This window comes from Beta vulgaris, chromosome 5 (genome assembly GCF_026745355.1).
Source record: "Beta vulgaris subsp. vulgaris cultivar EL10 chromosome 5, EL10.2, whole genome shotgun sequence".
Taxonomy (NCBI): Eukaryota; Viridiplantae; Streptophyta; class Magnoliopsida; order Caryophyllales; family Amaranthaceae; genus Beta; species Beta vulgaris.
The window spans coordinates 22800446-22820743 of record NC_079206.1 but is presented as its reverse complement, the minus strand read 5'-3'; the positions used below and the strand labels follow the sequence as shown (position 1 = coordinate 22820743).

At 30.8% G+C, this 20298-nt stretch overlaps 1 protein-coding gene and 1 non-coding gene across 2 annotated transcripts; both read left to right on the top strand.

The window, feature by feature from the left end:
• The first annotated feature begins 4949 nt into the window (after positions 1-4949).
• LOC125498132 (small nucleolar RNA R71) lies at positions 4950-5056 on the top strand. Its single transcript, XR_007274898.1, has one exon. It is a non-coding gene; the product is annotated as a small nucleolar RNA R71 (small nucleolar RNA).
• Positions 5057-16448: 11392 nt separating this feature from the next.
• On the top strand, positions 16449-19938 carry LOC104893313 (peroxidase 24). The gene is made up of 4 exons (XM_048643896.1): positions 16449-16714; positions 17602-17793; positions 18410-18575; positions 19538-19938. Exons 1-4 carry the CDS (start codon positions 16484-16486, stop codon positions 19936-19938), a joined length of 990 nt encoding a protein of 329 aa, XP_048499853.1. The 5' UTR covers positions 16449-16483.
• The last annotated feature ends 360 nt before the right edge of the window (positions 19939-20298 follow it).

Below are 20298 nucleotides of genomic sequence, written 5' to 3'. Positions count from 1 at the left end.
GCCAGGGTCCTGAAGTTCAAGATTTCTCAGAGTGGGTATTGAATATTGGGGACGGGGAGGTAGGAGAGTCTAATGATGGGGAGGGTTGTGTAGAAATACATGACGATATACTGATTGATGGAGGAAATGACCCTATTGCGGCCATAGTCGACAACACATATCCTGACCTAGAAGCTCATTTATGGGAAGTAACTTATTTCCAAGAGAGACCCAACCATACTTGCGCCAACACATGACATTGTTGAGACAGTTAACAATCAATCATCTGCTGTCCTAATTAGCCGATGAAGAAAGAACTTACCTTAATCCTGATGCAGTTTCAAAAGAGGAGGCAAACTTTGGAGTACATCATATGTATTCAAACAAATTCCTTAATACAATCGAATTCTTTAAGTTACCAAATCATAATATAAGACTAAAGGTTGGGGCATCAGTAATGCTTCTTAAGAATATTGACCAAACTTCTGTGTTATGTAATGGTATGCGTTTGGTTGTCAAACACCTTGGTAATTGCATCGTTGAAGTTGTAGTCATATCTGGAAGTAATGTAGGTGACAAGGTGTTTATTCCTCTAATGACACTAACCATATTTGATGGAACAAAATTTCCTATCAAGTTTCAAAAGAGACAATTTCCTTTGGTTGTTTACTTTGCAATGACAATTAATAAAAGCAAAGGGTGATCTCTATCTCATGTTGGTTTATATCTTCCTAAGCCGATTTTTAGCCATGGACAATTTTATGTGACAATTTCAAGAGTTACAAGCAAAAAGGGATTGAAGATTCTAATTTGTGATAAAGATCGAGCGAAGTCGATACCACAAACGTGGTGTACGAAGAAGTGTTTCAAAATGTTTAAGTATCACTTATTATAGTTGCCTAATTTGTTAATGTAAATTATTTTTATGATATTTAATTAAGGAAATTGTTATTTATTTATTTTAAATTCATCACTTAAGTATATAAGGTTCACCTTATTAACTTTCTTTCAAATAAAATAGCCATTAAATCTGTTACTAAATTGATGATACTTTTTTATGTATCCTAATATTATCACGTCTACGTTGTATATTAATTTGTTCAATGATTTTAGCCAAAAAAAAAAACATTACTGAAAAGTTCCCGTGTAGTTTGCACAGGTCCAGGAACTAATAGAACAACATTAGCTATTGAACAACTTTATTTCAAAATAGAAAAGGCAAATACTATTTCTATCAACTTTTTAAAAAAAATATAGGTTTGTCATGTGATCCACCATGGCATTAACTACATCAGCTATTGAATACACGAGTTATAAGTCAGTTTCTAAAATAATCTCAATACATGATTATGAAATCTTAAATCACAAGTTAATATTCACCACCATGAATTTAGGTCAAACTTCTTAAAATCTTCAATTTATAAGACAAAACCTTTCCGTGCAGTATGCACGATGCACGGGAAGTTACTGTTCAGTATGGAAGCAATGTCGGAGAAAAAATATTTATCCCAAGAATGAAACTAATACCGTCTAACTTCACTAATTTTCCTATCAGATTTCAGAGACGATAATTTCCTTTAATTAATGATTTGTTTTGCTATGACTATAAATAAAAATCAAGGACAAACTCTGTCTCATGTAGCCATATATCTTATGATACCTGTTTTCAACCATGGACAATTTTATGTTCTCGTTTTCGGAGTTACAAGCAAAAAAGGTCTCAAGATCTTTCTGTTTGATAAAGAACATTGTTTGTGTGCAAATACATTAAATGTAGTTTACAAGGAAGTGTTTGCAAACATATAAATTGATTTGTAAATTTCATTTGTAATCTTTGTTCATCACCACTCATACTTTATGTTTTATGATTTTGTGTAATATTGGAAGTTAAGTCAATGTTATTACGTGACTTCCTTTAAATATGTAATAAAGCAATAAATACTCTCGTGCATTATGCACGGGTCTTAATACTAGTGATATCACAAAGGGATGTGATTAATATCATTAAGACACGAGTTTCTTGTGGGGTATGCTGACAACTCACTCGCAGAATTCTCTAATTTTTTACTCCTTCTGTCCCAAATGCTATTAACACTTATTAAGGCAGACACGTAGTTTTAGATGATAAGTTGTTTGATTATCAATTGTTATTTTATTGAAAAATAGATGTTATAGAAGTTAGTAGTTAGTAAAAATTAGTATTATTTTATTTTAAGGAGAGAGAATGTGAGTCATGGTTAGAGTTGGTAGGTAACAAGAGTGTTATTATTTTATTTGGAGGACAGAGAGTGTGGGCCAATAGTCAAAAGGTAGAATGATTAAAATAATAGTGGGTCTTATTCCAAAATAGAAGTGTAAGGAGTATTCTGAGACATATAAAAAAGGAAAATATAAAGTGTATTTTGAGACAAAGGGAGTATTATACTAAGTATTTCATCGCAAGTGGGTTGTGATTTGTGTCTTCGAGCCGCGGGTACAGTGTGGGATGTACTGTAAATTTCGGATTATTTCTACCTTCTCTTCGGGTTCTTTTACACGCCATGATACTTGATCACATGTGGGCTGTGGGTGAGGACAACATGCCATAACATCTCTGAGAGCTCTACTATTATACGCAGTTTGGTCGCTTCTTATTTTTTGTATGGCTCCATCAGGTATAAGATCACAGGTGGGCTGTGATTTGTGAATGCAGGCCCCAGTTGGGCCGTGATGCTTAGGACTTCCTTGCCTTTTTTGGTTTTGTTTTATTTACCTACAAAAGGAAAAATGAAAATAAATAAAACTATAATACTAAAAAATATGTATATATATAAGAGAAAAAAGGAAAAATAATAAAAGAAAGAAAAAGAAAAGAAAAAAGTAAGTATAGTTGGGTTGTCTCCCAAAAGTGCTTGTTTATATGATCATAAGCTCGACCTCTCTTTCAATTTAGTCTAATGAACGGTTGAAAAATGTAATGTTCACACTCTCGCCAATAGGATCACCCTCTTTGTAATGTTTCACTCTTTGACATTTTGCTTTAAAAGTGCCACACTCCCTTCGCGTGAGTTGCTTGTCATGCCATATTTTAGTTCTTTCTTTGTAGAGACGATAACTCTCATAAGCATCTAAATGGAGATCATCAATGTGGTGTGAAGGAGACTTAGATCACTTCGTAGATTCTCTCAGGTTCAATACCTCCTTGATAGACTTCTATGGTGATACTACCATTGTCTCCTCTAGTGTTTTCTTGCATTACTTGGTCACCCATCCTTCTTCATCAACATTATCCATAGGAAATGTCTATAATAATGGATCATCAAGTTTTATACCGAGGGTCTTGACTTTTATCACTTCATCAAGAACATCCAATCGATAAATAGATTCTCCTATAGAAGGAGAGCTCATTGAGTTTGTGAGAGTATACTCCATTTTCTTATCACCTACTTCAAAGGTGAAGTTGCCCTTCGTTATGTCAATTACGGCTCCAATAGTAGCCAAAAAGGGTCTCGCAAGGATGATGGGAACCTTTGCATCTTCTTCCATCCCATAACAACAAAATCACATGGAATGAAGAATTTACCAACTATAAGAGGGACATTTTCAAGGATACTAAGTGGAAACTTGATTGTTCTATCTGCTAGTTGGAGAGAAACGCATGTGGGTTTCAGTTCACCCATATTGAGCTTCTTGCAAATTGATAAGGGCATGATACTGACACTAGCCCCAAGATCACATAGAGCATTCTTGATAGCAATATCACCAAGCTGATCTTGACAGGAATAAAATAACTGCCTTGATCTCCGAGCTTCTTTGGGAGCTTGTTGTGCCAAAAAACACTACACTCAGCTGTTAGTGAAACAGTGACATTATCTTCAAATTTTCTTTTGTTAGAGAGCATATCTTTCAAAAACTTAGCATAGGAAGACATCTCTGAGATAACATCCAAGAAGGGGATGTTGATGTGCAGCTTCTTTCAAGATATCAATGAATTTCCCATACTTCTTTTCTAGTTTTGCTTGTGTCAATCTTTGAGGGAATGGAACAGATGGTTTATATGGAGCAACATGTATGATAGTGGAGTCCTTTTTCTCAGTCTCCTTAGCTTTATTTTCCAAGACTTTTGTACCTTGACCTTGTTTACTCGGCTTTTCAAACTCTTTTGTATTCTTCCTTTGGTCATTCACCTCCTTTGTGGACTCTTGCAATTCCTTACCACTTTCCAATGAGATTTCATTAATATGCCCTTTTTTGGATTTAGTTCAGTCTGCCTTGGAAATTGGCTTGAAGGTTTTGGGAGTTCACTAATTTGTTGAGCAAGATGGGTCATCTTATTCTCCATCATTTTAATATGAGCATGAATTTGTTGAATGTAGTTGTTGAATAATTCATTCTGCTTCGCTTGATATTCAATTTGTCTTGCTTGAAAAGAGGCTAAATTCTCTATGATGGTTTCAAGGTTGGATGCAGAGGATGATGGCAATGGATTGAAATGTGGCCGATCTCGACTGAAATCTGGGTGTTTGGGAGTAATTTGTGATGGGTGGCCGAGGTTGGTTGTTTTTGTAGGTGAAATTTGGATGATTCTTCCAACTTGGGTTATATGTATTTGATTATGGGTTGTTTTGTGGTCTTGTGTTTATTAGGGCATTGGCTTGCTTAGATGTTGCCACCATGGTGTTGTATTGACACTCGTTAAATGTGTGACTCTGCACTTCACAAATCTCACAAACAGGTGCTATTGGACCATTACTTAGTTGGTCACCCTTCACTGCTAAAACCTGCACAGTGTTAGTCAAAGCAGCAATAACATCAACCTCATACTTACTTCCCCTTTTGGGGCTCCGTGAGATACACTCCAGCCATCAAACAGTGTCGTAGCAGCTTCCGCAGTTCCGGCCATGAAAGTACCGCCAAATGCGGCATCAATAGAGATTCGAACATCATACTTCAGACCATTGTAGAATGCATGAATCAATAGCCACTCAAGAATGTCGTGGTGTAGGCATTGGTGTTGTAAAGCCTTATATCTGTGCCATGCCTCATAGAGAGACTCCAATTCATGTTGTTTAAAACCAGATATTTCATTTTCGAACTTTGAATTTCTCATAGAAGGGAAGAACTTGTAGAGAAAAGTCTTTTTTAGTTTTGGCCGTGTGGCGATCTTCCTCACTTCTTTTTCTTTCAACCATTCTTTTGCTTCATCCCTAAGAGAAAAAGGAAAAGCACAATATCTAATCAGATATCAAAAACAGTAGTTAGTTTCAATGTATTACACTTCTCTAGAAAGCTAGACAAATGATCAGTATGGCTCCCTTTGGTGTTCTCGATAAGAGTCTTGTGAAATGAATTGGATAAATTGTGGCTTTAGCTCGAAGTGTGTTTTAGTGGTGGTTGGCCTCGTAATAGTGGTGGTAGTCTCACCGGGCATAGCATACTCCCATAGAGACGTTGGTGGTGTTTCGTCTCCCATTATTGATTCTTGTTGTTGTTTTTTTCATTGACCTCCTAATCTCCTTGTTGTGGCTTCAATCTCGCAATTAAGAGTAGCTAAATATTTTGAACCCTTGCTGCGAGTGCGCATGCAACAAAAAGACTGAAAGAGGAAAAATCAAAAAACAAAAGATTAACAATGATCGAACAAAAATAAGTTTAGTTAAATAAATCAAAGATAAACTAATGTAATACCGTTAGTCCCCAACAACGGCGCCAAAATTTGGTAGGTGTATCGCGTACCTAACAAAATTGAATAACCTAACTAACCTCCTAGCTATATAGTAGGACAAGTCGAGATCGATCCCATAAAGATAAACAATACCAAACACTAGTTATCCTGGACTTAATTCAACTAAACAAGTGACAAACTACTATGATCAATGAGCCAATAAACTACTTTGAATGTAATGCAACTAATAATATGAGAATAAATTCAAAGGATAAAAACACCTAGAATTAAGCATTAATTACCACTAGCATAATTAATGTAAAGATAAATTTTTACCCCAAACTAGTCATTTAAATGTTCACAAGCAAAAATGCGCCTTGAATAATATCATAAACCTCTCCCCAGTATCTATGGCTTCCCTAATATGGAATCAAGCGTACTTACGTGGAATCATGAAAATTAAAGGCATTAAACACAACAGACTAACTTCCTAACTATCCATTCTACCTACTCCCGTAGAGAATTTCATGTCCTTAATTAACATACTCAAATCCGTCAAAACCCAACTCCCGTTGTGATCAAGACAATGGAATGATATTAATACGAATTCCCTAATGTAGTATTAAAAATTATACGATTAATTAAGCAAGAACAATTAAACAACTAAATTGGGGATTTAACGGAATAAATCAAACATCAATCATGGGTAGGGTTCACTTAACCCTAGATTGAAAAACTACTCACACATATTATTTAAATGAACTACATAAAATATAAAGAGAAACATAACTAATAATCAAGATTATAAAACAAAAGTGAATACTTGTATTAATGAGGAAAAGATGAAGTCTTGAATAATTCTCCAAAAGCTAAGAGCAAAACTCACGCTTCACCTTGTTATATCGCTAGAGAGAAAATAATAGAATTCCTACTTGAATAATGATTCATGAATGAATAATGAATAATTCTCATCGAATTAGAAAAACCCTAATATAAAATTGTATCTCCTAATACTAGTAGGAAACTAATTTACAAGATAAGGAAGGTTCAAATCAATCTTAAAAGTTCGGAATTGTGCAATCCGTGTGCGCGCAGGAAATCTCAGCAAAACTAGGCTAACTTGCGAAGCCCATATCTTTTAGCATATAACTCGCCTTGGACCGTGCCACCTATTGTTGGAAAGAATTTCAAGCCTACTTTCCAATACCGCTGGAATCGTCCAATTATCATTATCAAGTCAAAATTTATGGATAAAAGAGTGAACATGACTCCATTTCCATAATTCTTTCGTAAAATTCCAACTCCAATTTGGCTCCAAATTGCATTCGAAGGTATCCAAAATTATCCCTACCAATGTAGCTTGCTTTCTCCAATTATGTTCTCAATACCTGAAATTCATCAAAAAATACCAAACACACAAAAAGAGTAATATTTCGTAAATTAAGTAAATATGCAATTATGAATTATAATGCACCTAAATGCTCCAAAAATGCAACCTAAATGCACCTAAAAACTATATAAATATACTAGTATTATGACCCGTGCATAATGCACGGGAGTATTTATTGTTTTATTACATATTTAAAGGAAGTCACATAATAACATTGACTTAACTTCCCATATTACACAAATTCATAAAACATAAAGTATGAATGGTGATGAACAAAAATTACAAATGAAATTTCCAAATCAATTTATATGTTTGCGAACACTTCCTTATAAACTACATTTGGTGTATTTGCACGCAAACAATGTTCTTCATCCAACAAAAGGATCTTGAGACCTTTTTTGCTTGTAACTCTGGAAATGACAACATAAAATTGTCCAAGGCTGAAAACAGGTATCGAAAGATACATGCCTACATGAGACAGAGTTTGTCCTTGACTTTTATTTTTGGTCATAGTAAAAATTATCATTAATTAAAGGAAATAGTCGTCTCTGAAATCTGATAGAAAATTTAGTGAAGTCGGACGGGATTAATGTCATTATTGGGATAAATATTTTTTCTCCGACATTGCTTCCGAAAATAATAGTAACTTCCCGTGCATCGTGCATACTGCACAGGAAACGTTTTGTCTTATAAATTGAAAATTTTGAGAAGTTTGTCCTAAAGTCATGATGGTGAATATTAACTTGTGATTTAAGATTTCATAATCATGTATTGAGATTATTTTCGAAACTGATTTATAACCCGTGTCTTTAGGCTGATGTAGTTAATGCCATCGTGGATCACATGACCCACCTATATATTTTTTTAAAAAGTTGATAGAAATAGTATCTGCTCTGTCTATTGCTTCTTATAGAGTCTATGATAAAATCACAATTCGCACCACCAATAACACTCAGTCATACGCCGGCTTCAGCAACCACTTAAGGAAGTCTTATTCTACCTTCTTGCACCACCGATGCATCATATTTGGCCCGTGCAACTGCATGGGGATTTTTTTTATTTTTATAAATTTAAGTTTTATAATCATGTATTTATTTACTTTGAAAATGGCTTATGACCCGTGTGTTTAGCAGTTGATGTAGTTAATATCATTGTGGATCACGTGACCCATTATTAATCTTATAATAAAAAATTGATTGAATTTTTTTGCTTGGTCTACTACTTCATTTAAAGGATAGATTAGATCACACAATTGAACCATATCTCGTACTCAACCATTGAGCCACTTTTGTTCCCGCTATACGTACAATCCCTCTCACCTTCATATCTTGCTGCCTTGCACCACCATTGTATTAGGCCAACCATTAGACACCATTGTTTGCAATAATTCGCATTTACCTTTTTCCCCATTCACTTTGCATAAATTTTTTCTGTTGATTTTAATTTGTAATTTGGTTATGGGTTTTTGTTAATTTGCAAGGAGGTAATGTATTCTACTGAGTTTTAATTGATAAAAACAGAAAAGTTTATATGGGTGTGGTGAAGAACTTCAAGTTGTGGTACCAATATACCCATTGGCTTGAAATTAGCTAATCTGTAGTTTTATATTTGAAAACTCGTGTTTTGAGTATCTTGTATTAGTTCGACTTTAATTTTATTATGATTTTTTTAAATGAAAACACTTTTTTTATGAATATGGTTTAAATCTCGAAAAATTGGATCGGAGTATTACTTCTAGAGTGAATCTTTTTATGAAGTTTTAAATTCATGCATTGATTATTGATTGACTTTTTGTTGTGGACGGTGGTGACTCACCAGTTTGTAAAATCCTAGATCTGCCACAAAATATGTTATATGATTTTGACTTATAACTTATTTCGAAAAGTAAGTATTATATTCTCTCATATTATTTTCTCAATATATACTTATATAACTGATCACCTAATTAGCTCCTAATTAGTTTAATTGTTGCATATCTTTTCTCTTGTTGACATTCAAAGAGTTTCCTAATAATATTGTTAAACTGGCATGTAATATATGTGGCAAAGAAATCAAGTTGAATGAAAAATGTCTTTTTTTTTTTTTTTTTTTGCAAAATTGCGAGCTTGTGATCACGTATCAACATATGATAGATCCTTATAATTTTTTAATTTTGGTATATGAATTATTCAGAAAAAAAGTTATATTTTCAAAAATAAATGTTGATATGTAAACCTCAACTATCTAAAACACATACATAAATTATATTATCTTATTCATTGTTTCCTTTTTATTCAATAAGCAATACGTCAATTATATCATATATGCAAATTATTTCCTTGATTGACGGAAGCTACATAAGCAAGTTATGATTTATTTTTTTTGCATAATTTGGAATTTGGCTTTGCTCAATAAACGAAGTTCAATCTATATGATGATACATCCTTCCCTGACTTTGCTTATTATATCTTATACATTGAACATCGTATACACATCCTTCTAGAGTTGAATTCTCCCATTAAGTAGTACATTTTGATTTTCGAACATTATAGTATAATTTATTATTAACTAATATGCTACGTCTCAATCATCATATAAATTATAACATAATTTTGGATAATATAAATTCTTTGGTACTAAAAAGGCAAGATCGCGTGTATAATAATAATATAATTAAAATTATTATTTTTCTTCGATTTAGTTTGATATCACATAAGTAGGAAGATATATGCTTTCCTAATGCCTCATATGGATAAAGGACAATTTATTATCAATTTTGCTAAATATTATTATTATACTTGATTTATGAAAAAATGATAAATATCATAGAATATCGTATAGAATGTACCGATTAAGTTATTCTCGACTGTTTTGTCATTATTCTACCATGACTTCAAAATATTTATTTTGAGCTCATATGTAATACAAATAATTTACCCAAATGATCTCCTTATGTCTCTCCTACTTTATCTACAGTTGCCGCCAATCTCTATAATTATACGAAACATATATAATATATGTAGGAAAACTGATATATATGTTTTAAATTGTTCTTTCCTTGCTAGTTATCAAAGGAATCTGAAAACCTTTCATGTTATTTTGTCAATATAAGCTTCCTTTTTTCCTATATGACGTAAGATATTTATTTGACAATAGCTCATTTAGTATTCCAAATAATGCTGCAGAAGAGAAAAGTTTATGGTTAATATGTCCAACCTTTTAGATCCTCAATATAGTTCACCTATCTAATGAAAAAATATTGGCTTAACTCATTGCTCATTAAGAGCTGAGGTTCAGATCGGTAAAATGACAACTTGCACTATTACTTGCACTCGTTAATGCAACCATTAGTGCTCCCGAATTTCGTAGTCTTTCTTAACCCTTTCTTTTGTGATATAGTATCAATCAACCCATATGATGTTCATGTACACTTAATGGACTGAACATCGCGCATGTTATCTAAAATAAAAAATATTCATGATAGTTAATAGTTGTTGAAATAACACTTATACCTTTTGCAATTTTTGTTGTATTATAACTTTGTAAATCTAAATATTATATCTAAGAAAATTCTACAAATCAAGTTTGGATATATGAAAGTTTTAACTTATATAGTATGATTAATAGGATTACTTAAATGTCTCAATAATATAATCATCGATTTTATTACATTTGAAATAAACCTACCTTTTTTTTAAAAAGTAAGGGAGTATTAGAAGTATTGGTATTATAATCTAAACATTATATTTAAAGAATTTCAACACATTAAGTTTGGATTTATGATTGTTTAAACTTATATAGTATGATTAATAGGATTGCGTGAATGTTTAAATAATATAATCAATCGATTTTTTACATTTGGAAATAGACCTACCTTTTTGACTTATTAATCATTATTAGACCTTAACCTAATGTATTTGAATAAATCTAAATTTATTAGACCTTATTTTATGAGTAAATCAAACTTTATTTTCTTCTTATTTTTGTTGAACTAACTATATTTGTACTTACCCGAGCATATTAATTTTTATTAGATTTTATGTGAACTTATATGAATTTGACTGAATTTATTGAACTTTTTCTGTTTTTAATAAGGACTAAAAACATAAACAAATTAGTATTGTATCGTATAGTGTATCACTTTGGTTGTTATTTCATTTAAGTTTGTAGAAATATTTATTCGATTCTCTAACACTATAGTTTCAACCTTATTGACATTGCTTCATTCAAAGGTTCAGATAAAATGACAATTTATCCTTATACTAGCACTCCTTCATGTAACCATTTCCGCTCCCGAATTCCATAGGCTCGCTCAACCCTTCTCTTTTGTGATATAGTATCAATTAACCTATCTGATGTTTGTGTACACTTCATTGACTGAATAAAGATATGCGTGACAATTAATTGTTGTTGAACTAACCCTTTTACTTTTTGCAATCCTTGTTATATAATTTGTAAATCAAATATTATATTTAGGAAATTCAACACATCTAGTTTGGATTTTGACTGTTTAACTTAATAATATGAAATCATAATATTGCATAAATGTCTCAATAACATAATCAATCAATATTCTTAAATTTGGAAATAAACATAACTTTTTTAATTTATTAGTTATTATTAGACCTTAATCGAATTTATTTGAACAAATCTGAATTTATTATACCTTATTTTATGAGTACATCGAGTTTCTTCTTCTTCTCTTTGCTGAACTAACTTTGTCTAGACTTATGTGAACTTATATGAATTTTACTGAATTATTTAAACTTGTTTTTTTGCTTTCAATAAAGAATAAAAAATAACTTAGGCCATTTCTTAGACTCTCTAACATTATAGTTCAACCTATCTAATGAAAAAGTATTCACTTAGGCCATTTCTTCATTCAAAGATTCAGATAAAATGACAATTTGTACTATTACAGGCACTCCTTCATGCAATTATCACCACTTTCGAATTCCGTACTCTCGCTCAATCCCTCTATTTTGTGATATAGTATCAAATAATCCATCTGATATTGGTGTACACTTCATTGACTGAACACTACGCGTGTCATCTAAAGTAAAAGATATTCTTGACAATTAACTGTTGTTAACACTAATAATTTTTGCAATCCTTTTTGTATTATAATTTTGTAAATCTAAATATTATATCTAAGGAAATTCAACACATCAAGTTTGAATTTATGAATATTTTAACATATATAATATGATTAATATGATTGCTTAAATGTCTCAATAATATGATCAAACAATTTTCCTATATTTGGAAATAATCCTACCCTTTTGAACTTATTAGTCATTATTAGACCTTAACCGAATTTATGTGAACAAAATTATCCGAATTCATTATACCTTATTTTATGAGTACATCGAACTTTTTTTCTTCTTGTTTTTGTTGAACTGACTTTTTCTAAACTTACCCGAGCTTATTAATTTTTATTAGATATGATGTGAGCTCATATGAATTTGACTGAATTTACTGAACTTTTTTTGTTTTTAATAAGGAATAGAATAGTAATAAACAGAATGTACTATATCGTATAGTATATCACTTTGGTTAGTTGTTCTTTTATTTAAATTTGTAGAACCGTTTATTAGATTCTCTAACAGTATAGTTCAATCTATCTAATGAAAAAATATTCGCTTAACTCATTTCTTCATTCAGAGACTACATTTATTATCAATTTTGCTCCTAATTATAAAATATATTATACTTTATTTATGAAAAAATGATAAATATCATAGAATATCGTATAGAATATACCGATTAAATTATACTCGATTGTTTTGCCATTATTCTACCATGACTTCAAAATAATTATTTTGAGTTCATATGTAATACAAAAAATTTACCCAAATGATCTCCTTATGTCTCTACTACTTTATCCACAGTTTCTGCCAATCTCTATAATTATACGAAACATATAGAATATATGTAGGAAAACTGACATATATGTGTTAAATTATTCCTTCCTTGCTAGATATCAAAAGTAATTTGAAAACCTTTCACGTTATTTTGTCAATATAAGCTTCATTTTTTCCTAGTATGACGTTAAGATATTTATTTTGACAATAGCTCATTTAGTATTCCACATAATGTTGCAAGAACTGAAAAGTTTATGGTTAATATGTCGAACCTTTATTAGATTCTCTAACATATAGTTCAACCTATCTAATGAAAAGTTTATGGTAAATATGTCGAACCATTACTTCACTAAGAGTTGAGGTTCAGATAAAATGATAACTTGCACTATTACTTGCACTCGTTAATGTAACCATTACTGCTCCCGAATTCCGTAGTCTTTCTCAACCATCTCTTTTGTGATATAGTATATCAATCAACTCGTATGATGTCCATGTACACTTTACTGTCTGAACATCGCGCATGTTATCTAAAATAAAAAATATTCGTGACAATTAATTGTTGATGAACTAACACTTATAGCTTTTGCAATCCTTGTTGTATTATAACTTTGTAAATCTAAATATTATATCTAAGAAAATTCTACAAATCAAGTTTGGATTTATAAATGTTTTAACTTATATAGTATGATTAATAGGATTACTTAAATGTTTCAATAATACAATCATCGATTTTATTACATTTGAAATAAACCTATCTTTTTTAACTTATTAATCATTATTAGACCTTAATCGAATTTATTTGAACAAAATTATCTGAATTGATAAAAACCTTAATTCTAAATATATTAGTTTGGTTTATTTCAGAATCGTATGTTTTTTGATGAATACTAAAATGATCATAGTTCTTCAACTAATACTTAGAAATGTGATGGATATATATATATATATATATATATAGAGGATTATAAATGTTGATGTGTAGTCATCTAAGAAATAAATTAATGGTTAATCTTTAATAACAATATGCCATATAAACCTAATAAAAATAAGAATGATTTAGGTGATCAACTTGCACATGATTTAGGTGAATATTAAAAATTTCAAATACTATCAATTTAGATTAAGTGATTGATTAGAAATTATCATTAACATTGGCAATAATTAAGATTGATTGGTAATTTAAATTCATTGCCATTTTTTTGGGAATTTAAAATTTCGAAACGTAACCAATATGAGAATTATAAATTTCGGCCAAAAGTATATCAATTTGAGATTTTGATTACGTAATTGTAACCATAATTAACGTCAATCACATTAATATATAAATGGGATATGCTTGATTTTCGGAAATCTCATATGATATCATGATATTAATTGCCTAACTTAAAAAATAAATCAACATAAATCACGATTTTTTTTTTTTGCATTTTTCAAATAAATTTCGGCCACAATATTATGAATTGCCATGTGGACACCGAATTTGAGAGTTTTAGTTTGTGAAGCTCTAGAATTGGTCGGTGATTGTGAGCTTGCCATGTAGGATTTAAGATTTTACTTTAGATAATAGTATAGATATAGATGATTCCGTAATTAACAGTGACTTATTTTATACATATGTAGATTAGTTGTCCAAATTACAACATAGGAAAGTTTACAACTAATGCACATGCATTGACTTTCACGTAAATAAGAAGAATCATTCTTGATGGCAATAAATAAAATTTCCCATGATTGTATGATTGTAAAAGATTTCAATATTGAATTATTATGTACTCCATATTTTTTGGTGCATCTTTCGAAATTATATAATGTAAATTGTAGTTCTTCTTGCCTTTGTTGATTCTTTGTGTTTATGATTTACATGGAAATCGATCGTTTCAAATATTTTGGAGATGTCCAACAAACTTTGATCTCATTTCAATATAATTAAAGTTTGAGACTATATAGAAAAAGGTAGTTGGAAGAAATAAATTAGCACGAATTTCGAAATTAGTTAACTATTGGAATAAGATTGGGAAAGAAATCAATCGAAATTCAAATCACCTCTTCCTTTTTATAATAATTATGGACATGTAATAATAATAAAAAACTGTAAATTCCTTAGCTTCCTAGTATGTGGTTTACCACTATTTCGTATAAATTAACTATGACCATAATATCTTTCCAAAAAAATAAAACTATGACCATAATATTATATATATATATATATATATATATAATATATATTTATATATATATATATATATATATATATACAAAGAATGACATAAAGGAAACTAATGAAACTAATGACAAACTGTGTTACAATCACGACAAAAATAAGATAACAAATAATGTTAAATATTGTTACAAAAAACTCTAATGCGATCCCATGCAAAAATGTTAAACAACCACGTGAGATATGATACACTATTTCATTCACACAAGTCATGAATAACGAATTGATATTCCCATTTGATGTTGCAACGAATTCACCTTCTACAGAAAATTGGATGTTGTTGCAAACCGTGAATGATGCATGACATAATTTTTTTCCTCAAATGATGTATGAAAATGTGTTTGGGATTTATGAATTTTGATGTTGTAGTGCAATGCAAATATAATTAGGGTATTTATAGTGCAAAATAAAGGTTGTCTTTCTAAACACGATTTTTAATTTTTTTAAAAAATAAAATATCATTAAGTTACGAATTTTCATATTAAAGCTTGATTGAATCAATCACATGATTGAAGATTGTAATTACTTGTTTCCATATGGAGTGAATCTCCAAAATTTTCGGCCAAATTTAAACATAATTGGAGATTTTAAAATTCGACCTTGCCTTTTTTATTTCACAACTTACGTCAATCATCAATAATTACCTCAAATTATCCCTAATTAAGATTTTAAAATTACCGAAAATTTTAAAAATTTCGGATGCCACATGGGCGATCCTATGTGGATAGCCTAGATGAGCGTTTTACTCCCCAAATGTTCTAAAATTGTTCGATGATTGTGAGCTTGACACATAGGATTTAGGATTTTGCTTTAGATAATAATATTGATGATACATCAATATTTAAAGACATTCGTTCAGGACGTATTTTTTTCTTCAACTGACCCATATAATAAGAACTCTGAAAAAACTAATTAAGGTTCCCATGTGAAGTTAATTAATTCATGTACATATACTGACAAGAGGCGGGTAGCGATGAAGAAATAACATGAATAGATCTAAGAGATTAATATATTATATTATTCTGTCGTTTATAATATGTACAATTCTGATTCAAGTATTACCTAAAGAATTAGTTTAGGACGGAATGATCAAACAACATTCTGGATGATCCTTCAGATTTCACGTAAAGTCTATATAACTTGTAAAAGGTTTAAAGTTCCAGGTGGATGCGTGCAATAGTGCATCAATGAAAGCTATTTGCATGTTTAAGAAATCCCTTTTTTGCTCACTTAGAGACAGAAAGATGCTTTCTGAGGTCTATAAAAAGGAGCCTTAGTGGAAGTGTGAAACCATGCAATTTGAATTGGTCGTAGGTTGTCAATATATACTATATATTTAATTTGCTTATATGTTGCATAGTTAGTGTTTTCTTACCAAAAACTAACTGATTATAGTAGTGTTCATAAAAATGGTTACTAATAAGATTTTGTTATTGATATTAGTAACAGCGTGTACCATTTCTGTCATTTGTAATGCAAAGGGTTCAGGTGAAAATGGTGGCCTAGTGGCTAATTTTTATGGTCAGAATTGCTCTCGTGCTGAAGAAATTGTGCAAACTGTTATAAAGAGACATGTATCCGATGATCCAAGCTTGCCTGCAAAACTCTTGAGGCTCTACTTTCATGACTGTGTCGTCAGGGTATGTACTTAATTAAAGACTGTTTGATTATTGATATTGTTAATTACAGGGACAAAGTCAAACTTGTTAAGAAGGAGGGTCAAGTATATTTTCCTTTTTTATTATTATATATGATTTATGAGGCACCACTATAAGTGACAAATGGTTCCTGATAGCATATGAAAACGAAGATTTATAAAAGGTTAAAAGATAATAACAAAAATAAATATATCGTGATAAATAGTAAATTTCTATAAATACAACATGTAGTAATTAGTGTAGAATGGAGGAAGTACATGTTTTAAATGAATCTAAAAATATCTGACCAATTGATTTTTAAGTTGATGAAAGGGTAAAAATTGTTGAGATTGACCATAATAAAGCAAATGGTAGTATGGAACAATTAAAACTGGATGAAGGGTGAAGGAAGAAAAATGGCCACTCCCAAGGACTAAGAACTCTATGCACATCTGGTAGGCTGGTAGTACTTAGTAGTAGTCGAAAGTATGACTTTAAAGTTATACTCCATCCGTCCCAAAATATAGTTCCCATTTCTATTTTGGGAGTTAAATTTTAAAAAACTTTGACCAAATATTCTTACTAATGTATAAAAAAAACATATTCATGAGGGGTCTTGTTAGATTCGTCTTAATATATAAATTCGTAATATCAACTTTTTAAATTTTTTACTAATAAGAAACCGAAAATATCCTAAGTCAAAGATACGTCTTGAAGATTGTGCAAAATGAAATGGGAACTATATTTTGGGACGGAGGGAGTAATATTAAACTCCAATCAACAATATGAAACTAGCTTAGTATTTAGTACTATAAAAAATAATGTTATGTATATCTAGGTTACTTGTTGACTAATGTGTTTTTGGATTCAATAAAAAAATATGGATGTAGGGTTGTGATGCTTCAGTGTTATTAAGCTCAACGGAGAATTTTCAATCGGAGCAAGAATCAGGGGCCAATCGACGTTTAGGGGGGTTCGAAGCCATTGATGATATTAAAGCAGAGCTCGAGAAAGAATGCCAAGGAATTGTGTCTTGTGCTGATATCTTGGCTCTCGCTACTCGGGACGCTGTTTCTCTCCAAGTATGTTTCACCCAACGTCTTTTATTTCATTTATCATTCAATATTTTAACATGCTAACAATGTAAGTCATAACTTTTAAAGGAAACACTCTTATATCACTACTTATGCTAAATAACTAGTTATTCATTTGTGCCCCTTAAAAAGAAAAAAAAAAAAAGTTATTCATTTGTGCAATGTCCTTAATTTGTGAATGTCTAATTGTTTTAGTAGTATATTTAAAAAGAAAAAAGTTATTGATTTGTGAAAGTCTAATTGTTTATTCTCATTTTTGTTCTTCAAACTTACATTAAGAGTAAAATTTACCATAATAAATTTACCTTGTTGTGTCATTATTGTGTTCTTACTCTTTTAAATTCAAAAAGTTTCACTTCCTAGCTTCTAATGCATGTCTAAACAACTGAAAATAAGAAAGTAACTAAAAACTTAAAGCTCACGTAACACAGAGGTACAATATAGAACATATCTAAGCTTAAGGGAACAACTTAGATGAAAAACAAACATTCAGGATATAAGGTAGAAAATGCAAAAACACATAGGTCGGTATTAATGCATGATCATATAGAAAACTTATGTTTTATTTTCCAATAATTTAACTCTATCTACACTTGTGTGATAGTATGGAAGGCCGTTGTGGGAGGTGCCAACAGGAAGAAGAGATGGAACAATATCATCGGCTTTAGAAGCTTCTCGTAATATTCCTACTGCCTTCTCTAGCTTCAATGTCATCAAAGACATCTTCCGCAGGAAAGGACTTTCAATTGATGATCTTGTAGCTTTGTCTGGTATCTTCAAACTCCTTTTCTTTCTTTCACCCTCGTGCCCCCCAAATTCCCAAGTAATTATAATTTGGAGTACCTACGCCTCATTTGGTAGTTTGTCATAAATTATGGTAATGGGAATGAATTTGTGTGTAAATTTGTGAAAAATATCAAAACACATGAACATTATAATAGTTTGTATGTCATAAACGTGCCGTTAAATCCATATTAGTCGGTATTGGCTAACTTGTCCAATATCAAAACACATGAACATTATAATCATATACTTGGGTCTATCGGTATCATGGTTTATTTTCAAATCTTGGTTTCAATATATTTAAATCCATATAATATAAGTGGTATCATAAAACTTATTCAAACTTATATTCATCATGTTTGCTTTCATAACACTTTTCTTTTGTTTCTATATTTATGTAATCAAAACAGTACAAAATACTTCCGGTTTATTCCATCACAGTCAGTTTTAAGTTTTTGGTTTTTTACCAAATTTTTAAATTTTACCTAACAATTTTATACTATATTTTTAATGCTAATAACTAAAATAGATAAATATTGTTCGATATATTTCTTTATTCACTTTGGCTTTATTAAAACAAAAACAACCGATTTTCTTTCACTTTGCTTTTCCTTATATTTTAAGCCTCGTCATTGATCAAAAAGTTGGAAAACTATGAAAAATGTAAAATTTGGATGTTTATTTACTCAAATATGGTGTGGTTTCTCTCTTTCACATCTAAATTTATGCTTGCATTATAATACTCCACACTCCTCATTATAGAATTATAATTAAGAATGTAGACACGATCATAACGCAATCAAAAGGGAAAAATCTTCAAGATTTGCACTTACATTTTTCCTTGGTTGTTATGAAATGTTAATGACAGCCTAATTTTACTACTATAATACTCAAATTTAGTGTAGGTTTGGGTAATTTATACTTGTACTTTGATATTTGGTGAATGAAGGTGCACATACAATTGGAGTTGGTCGGTGCAGTTTGTTTAGTCACAGGCTATATAACTTCACTGGAAAAGGAGACCAAGACCCTTCAATTAATCCAAGTTATGCTGATTTCTTAAGGACAAAATGTGGTCCAAATGACGGCAGAACTACAGTTGAAATGGACCCTGAAAGTTCCCGCTCTTTCGACAATCATTACTACGAAATCTTAAAGGACAACAAAGGTCTTTTCACATCTGATGCTACACTCCTCACTAATAAGAAAGCTAGTAAAGTTGCCTCTAAAATGCTCGACTCAGAGACATTCTTTGATGAATTTGCTAAGTCAATGTTGAAGATGGGAGCCATTGAGGTGCTTACTGGTACTCAAGGACAAATTAGAAAGAAATGCAATTCGATCAACTAATATATTTCGAGTCAGTGTTGTCTTAATAAAGGATCTTGTAATGATTCATTAAGAGTTTATTAATAACGTTTTAATTGTTTTGTATACCCATATGTCTAGTTTGTTGAAAATCACCAAATTTTAATTTAGAAAACACTAAAACTAGTGTAGTTTAATTAATGTTTGTTAAAGTTAGTGAGAGATTGGAAATGAGAAGAATCCTTATCCTCTACATGTTTAGCAAATTTGATAATATAAATCCAATATTTTTATTTTAAATGTAAGAGAGGAGAATAAGAGAGAAATAAGACATCACTAAAGATATTGCACCCCTTTCTCTCCTTCCTTTGATCTTTTCTTAGTTCTTCCAGTTCTAGTAGA

Bases quoted from the DNA above. Each gene is read 5' to 3' on its own strand.
- LOC104893313 (XM_048643896.1), top strand. From the start codon at position 16,484: ATGGTTACTAATAAGATTTTGTTATTGATATTAGTAACAGCGTGTACC. The intron at 16,715-17,601 runs GTATGTACTTAA...ATATGGATGTAG, and splicing joins TTCATGACTGTGTCGTCAGG to GGTTGTGATGCTTCAGTGTT. The intron at 18,576-19,537 runs GTATCTTCAAAC...TGGTGAATGAAG, and splicing joins TGATCTTGTAGCTTTGTCTG to GTGCACATACAATTGGAGTT.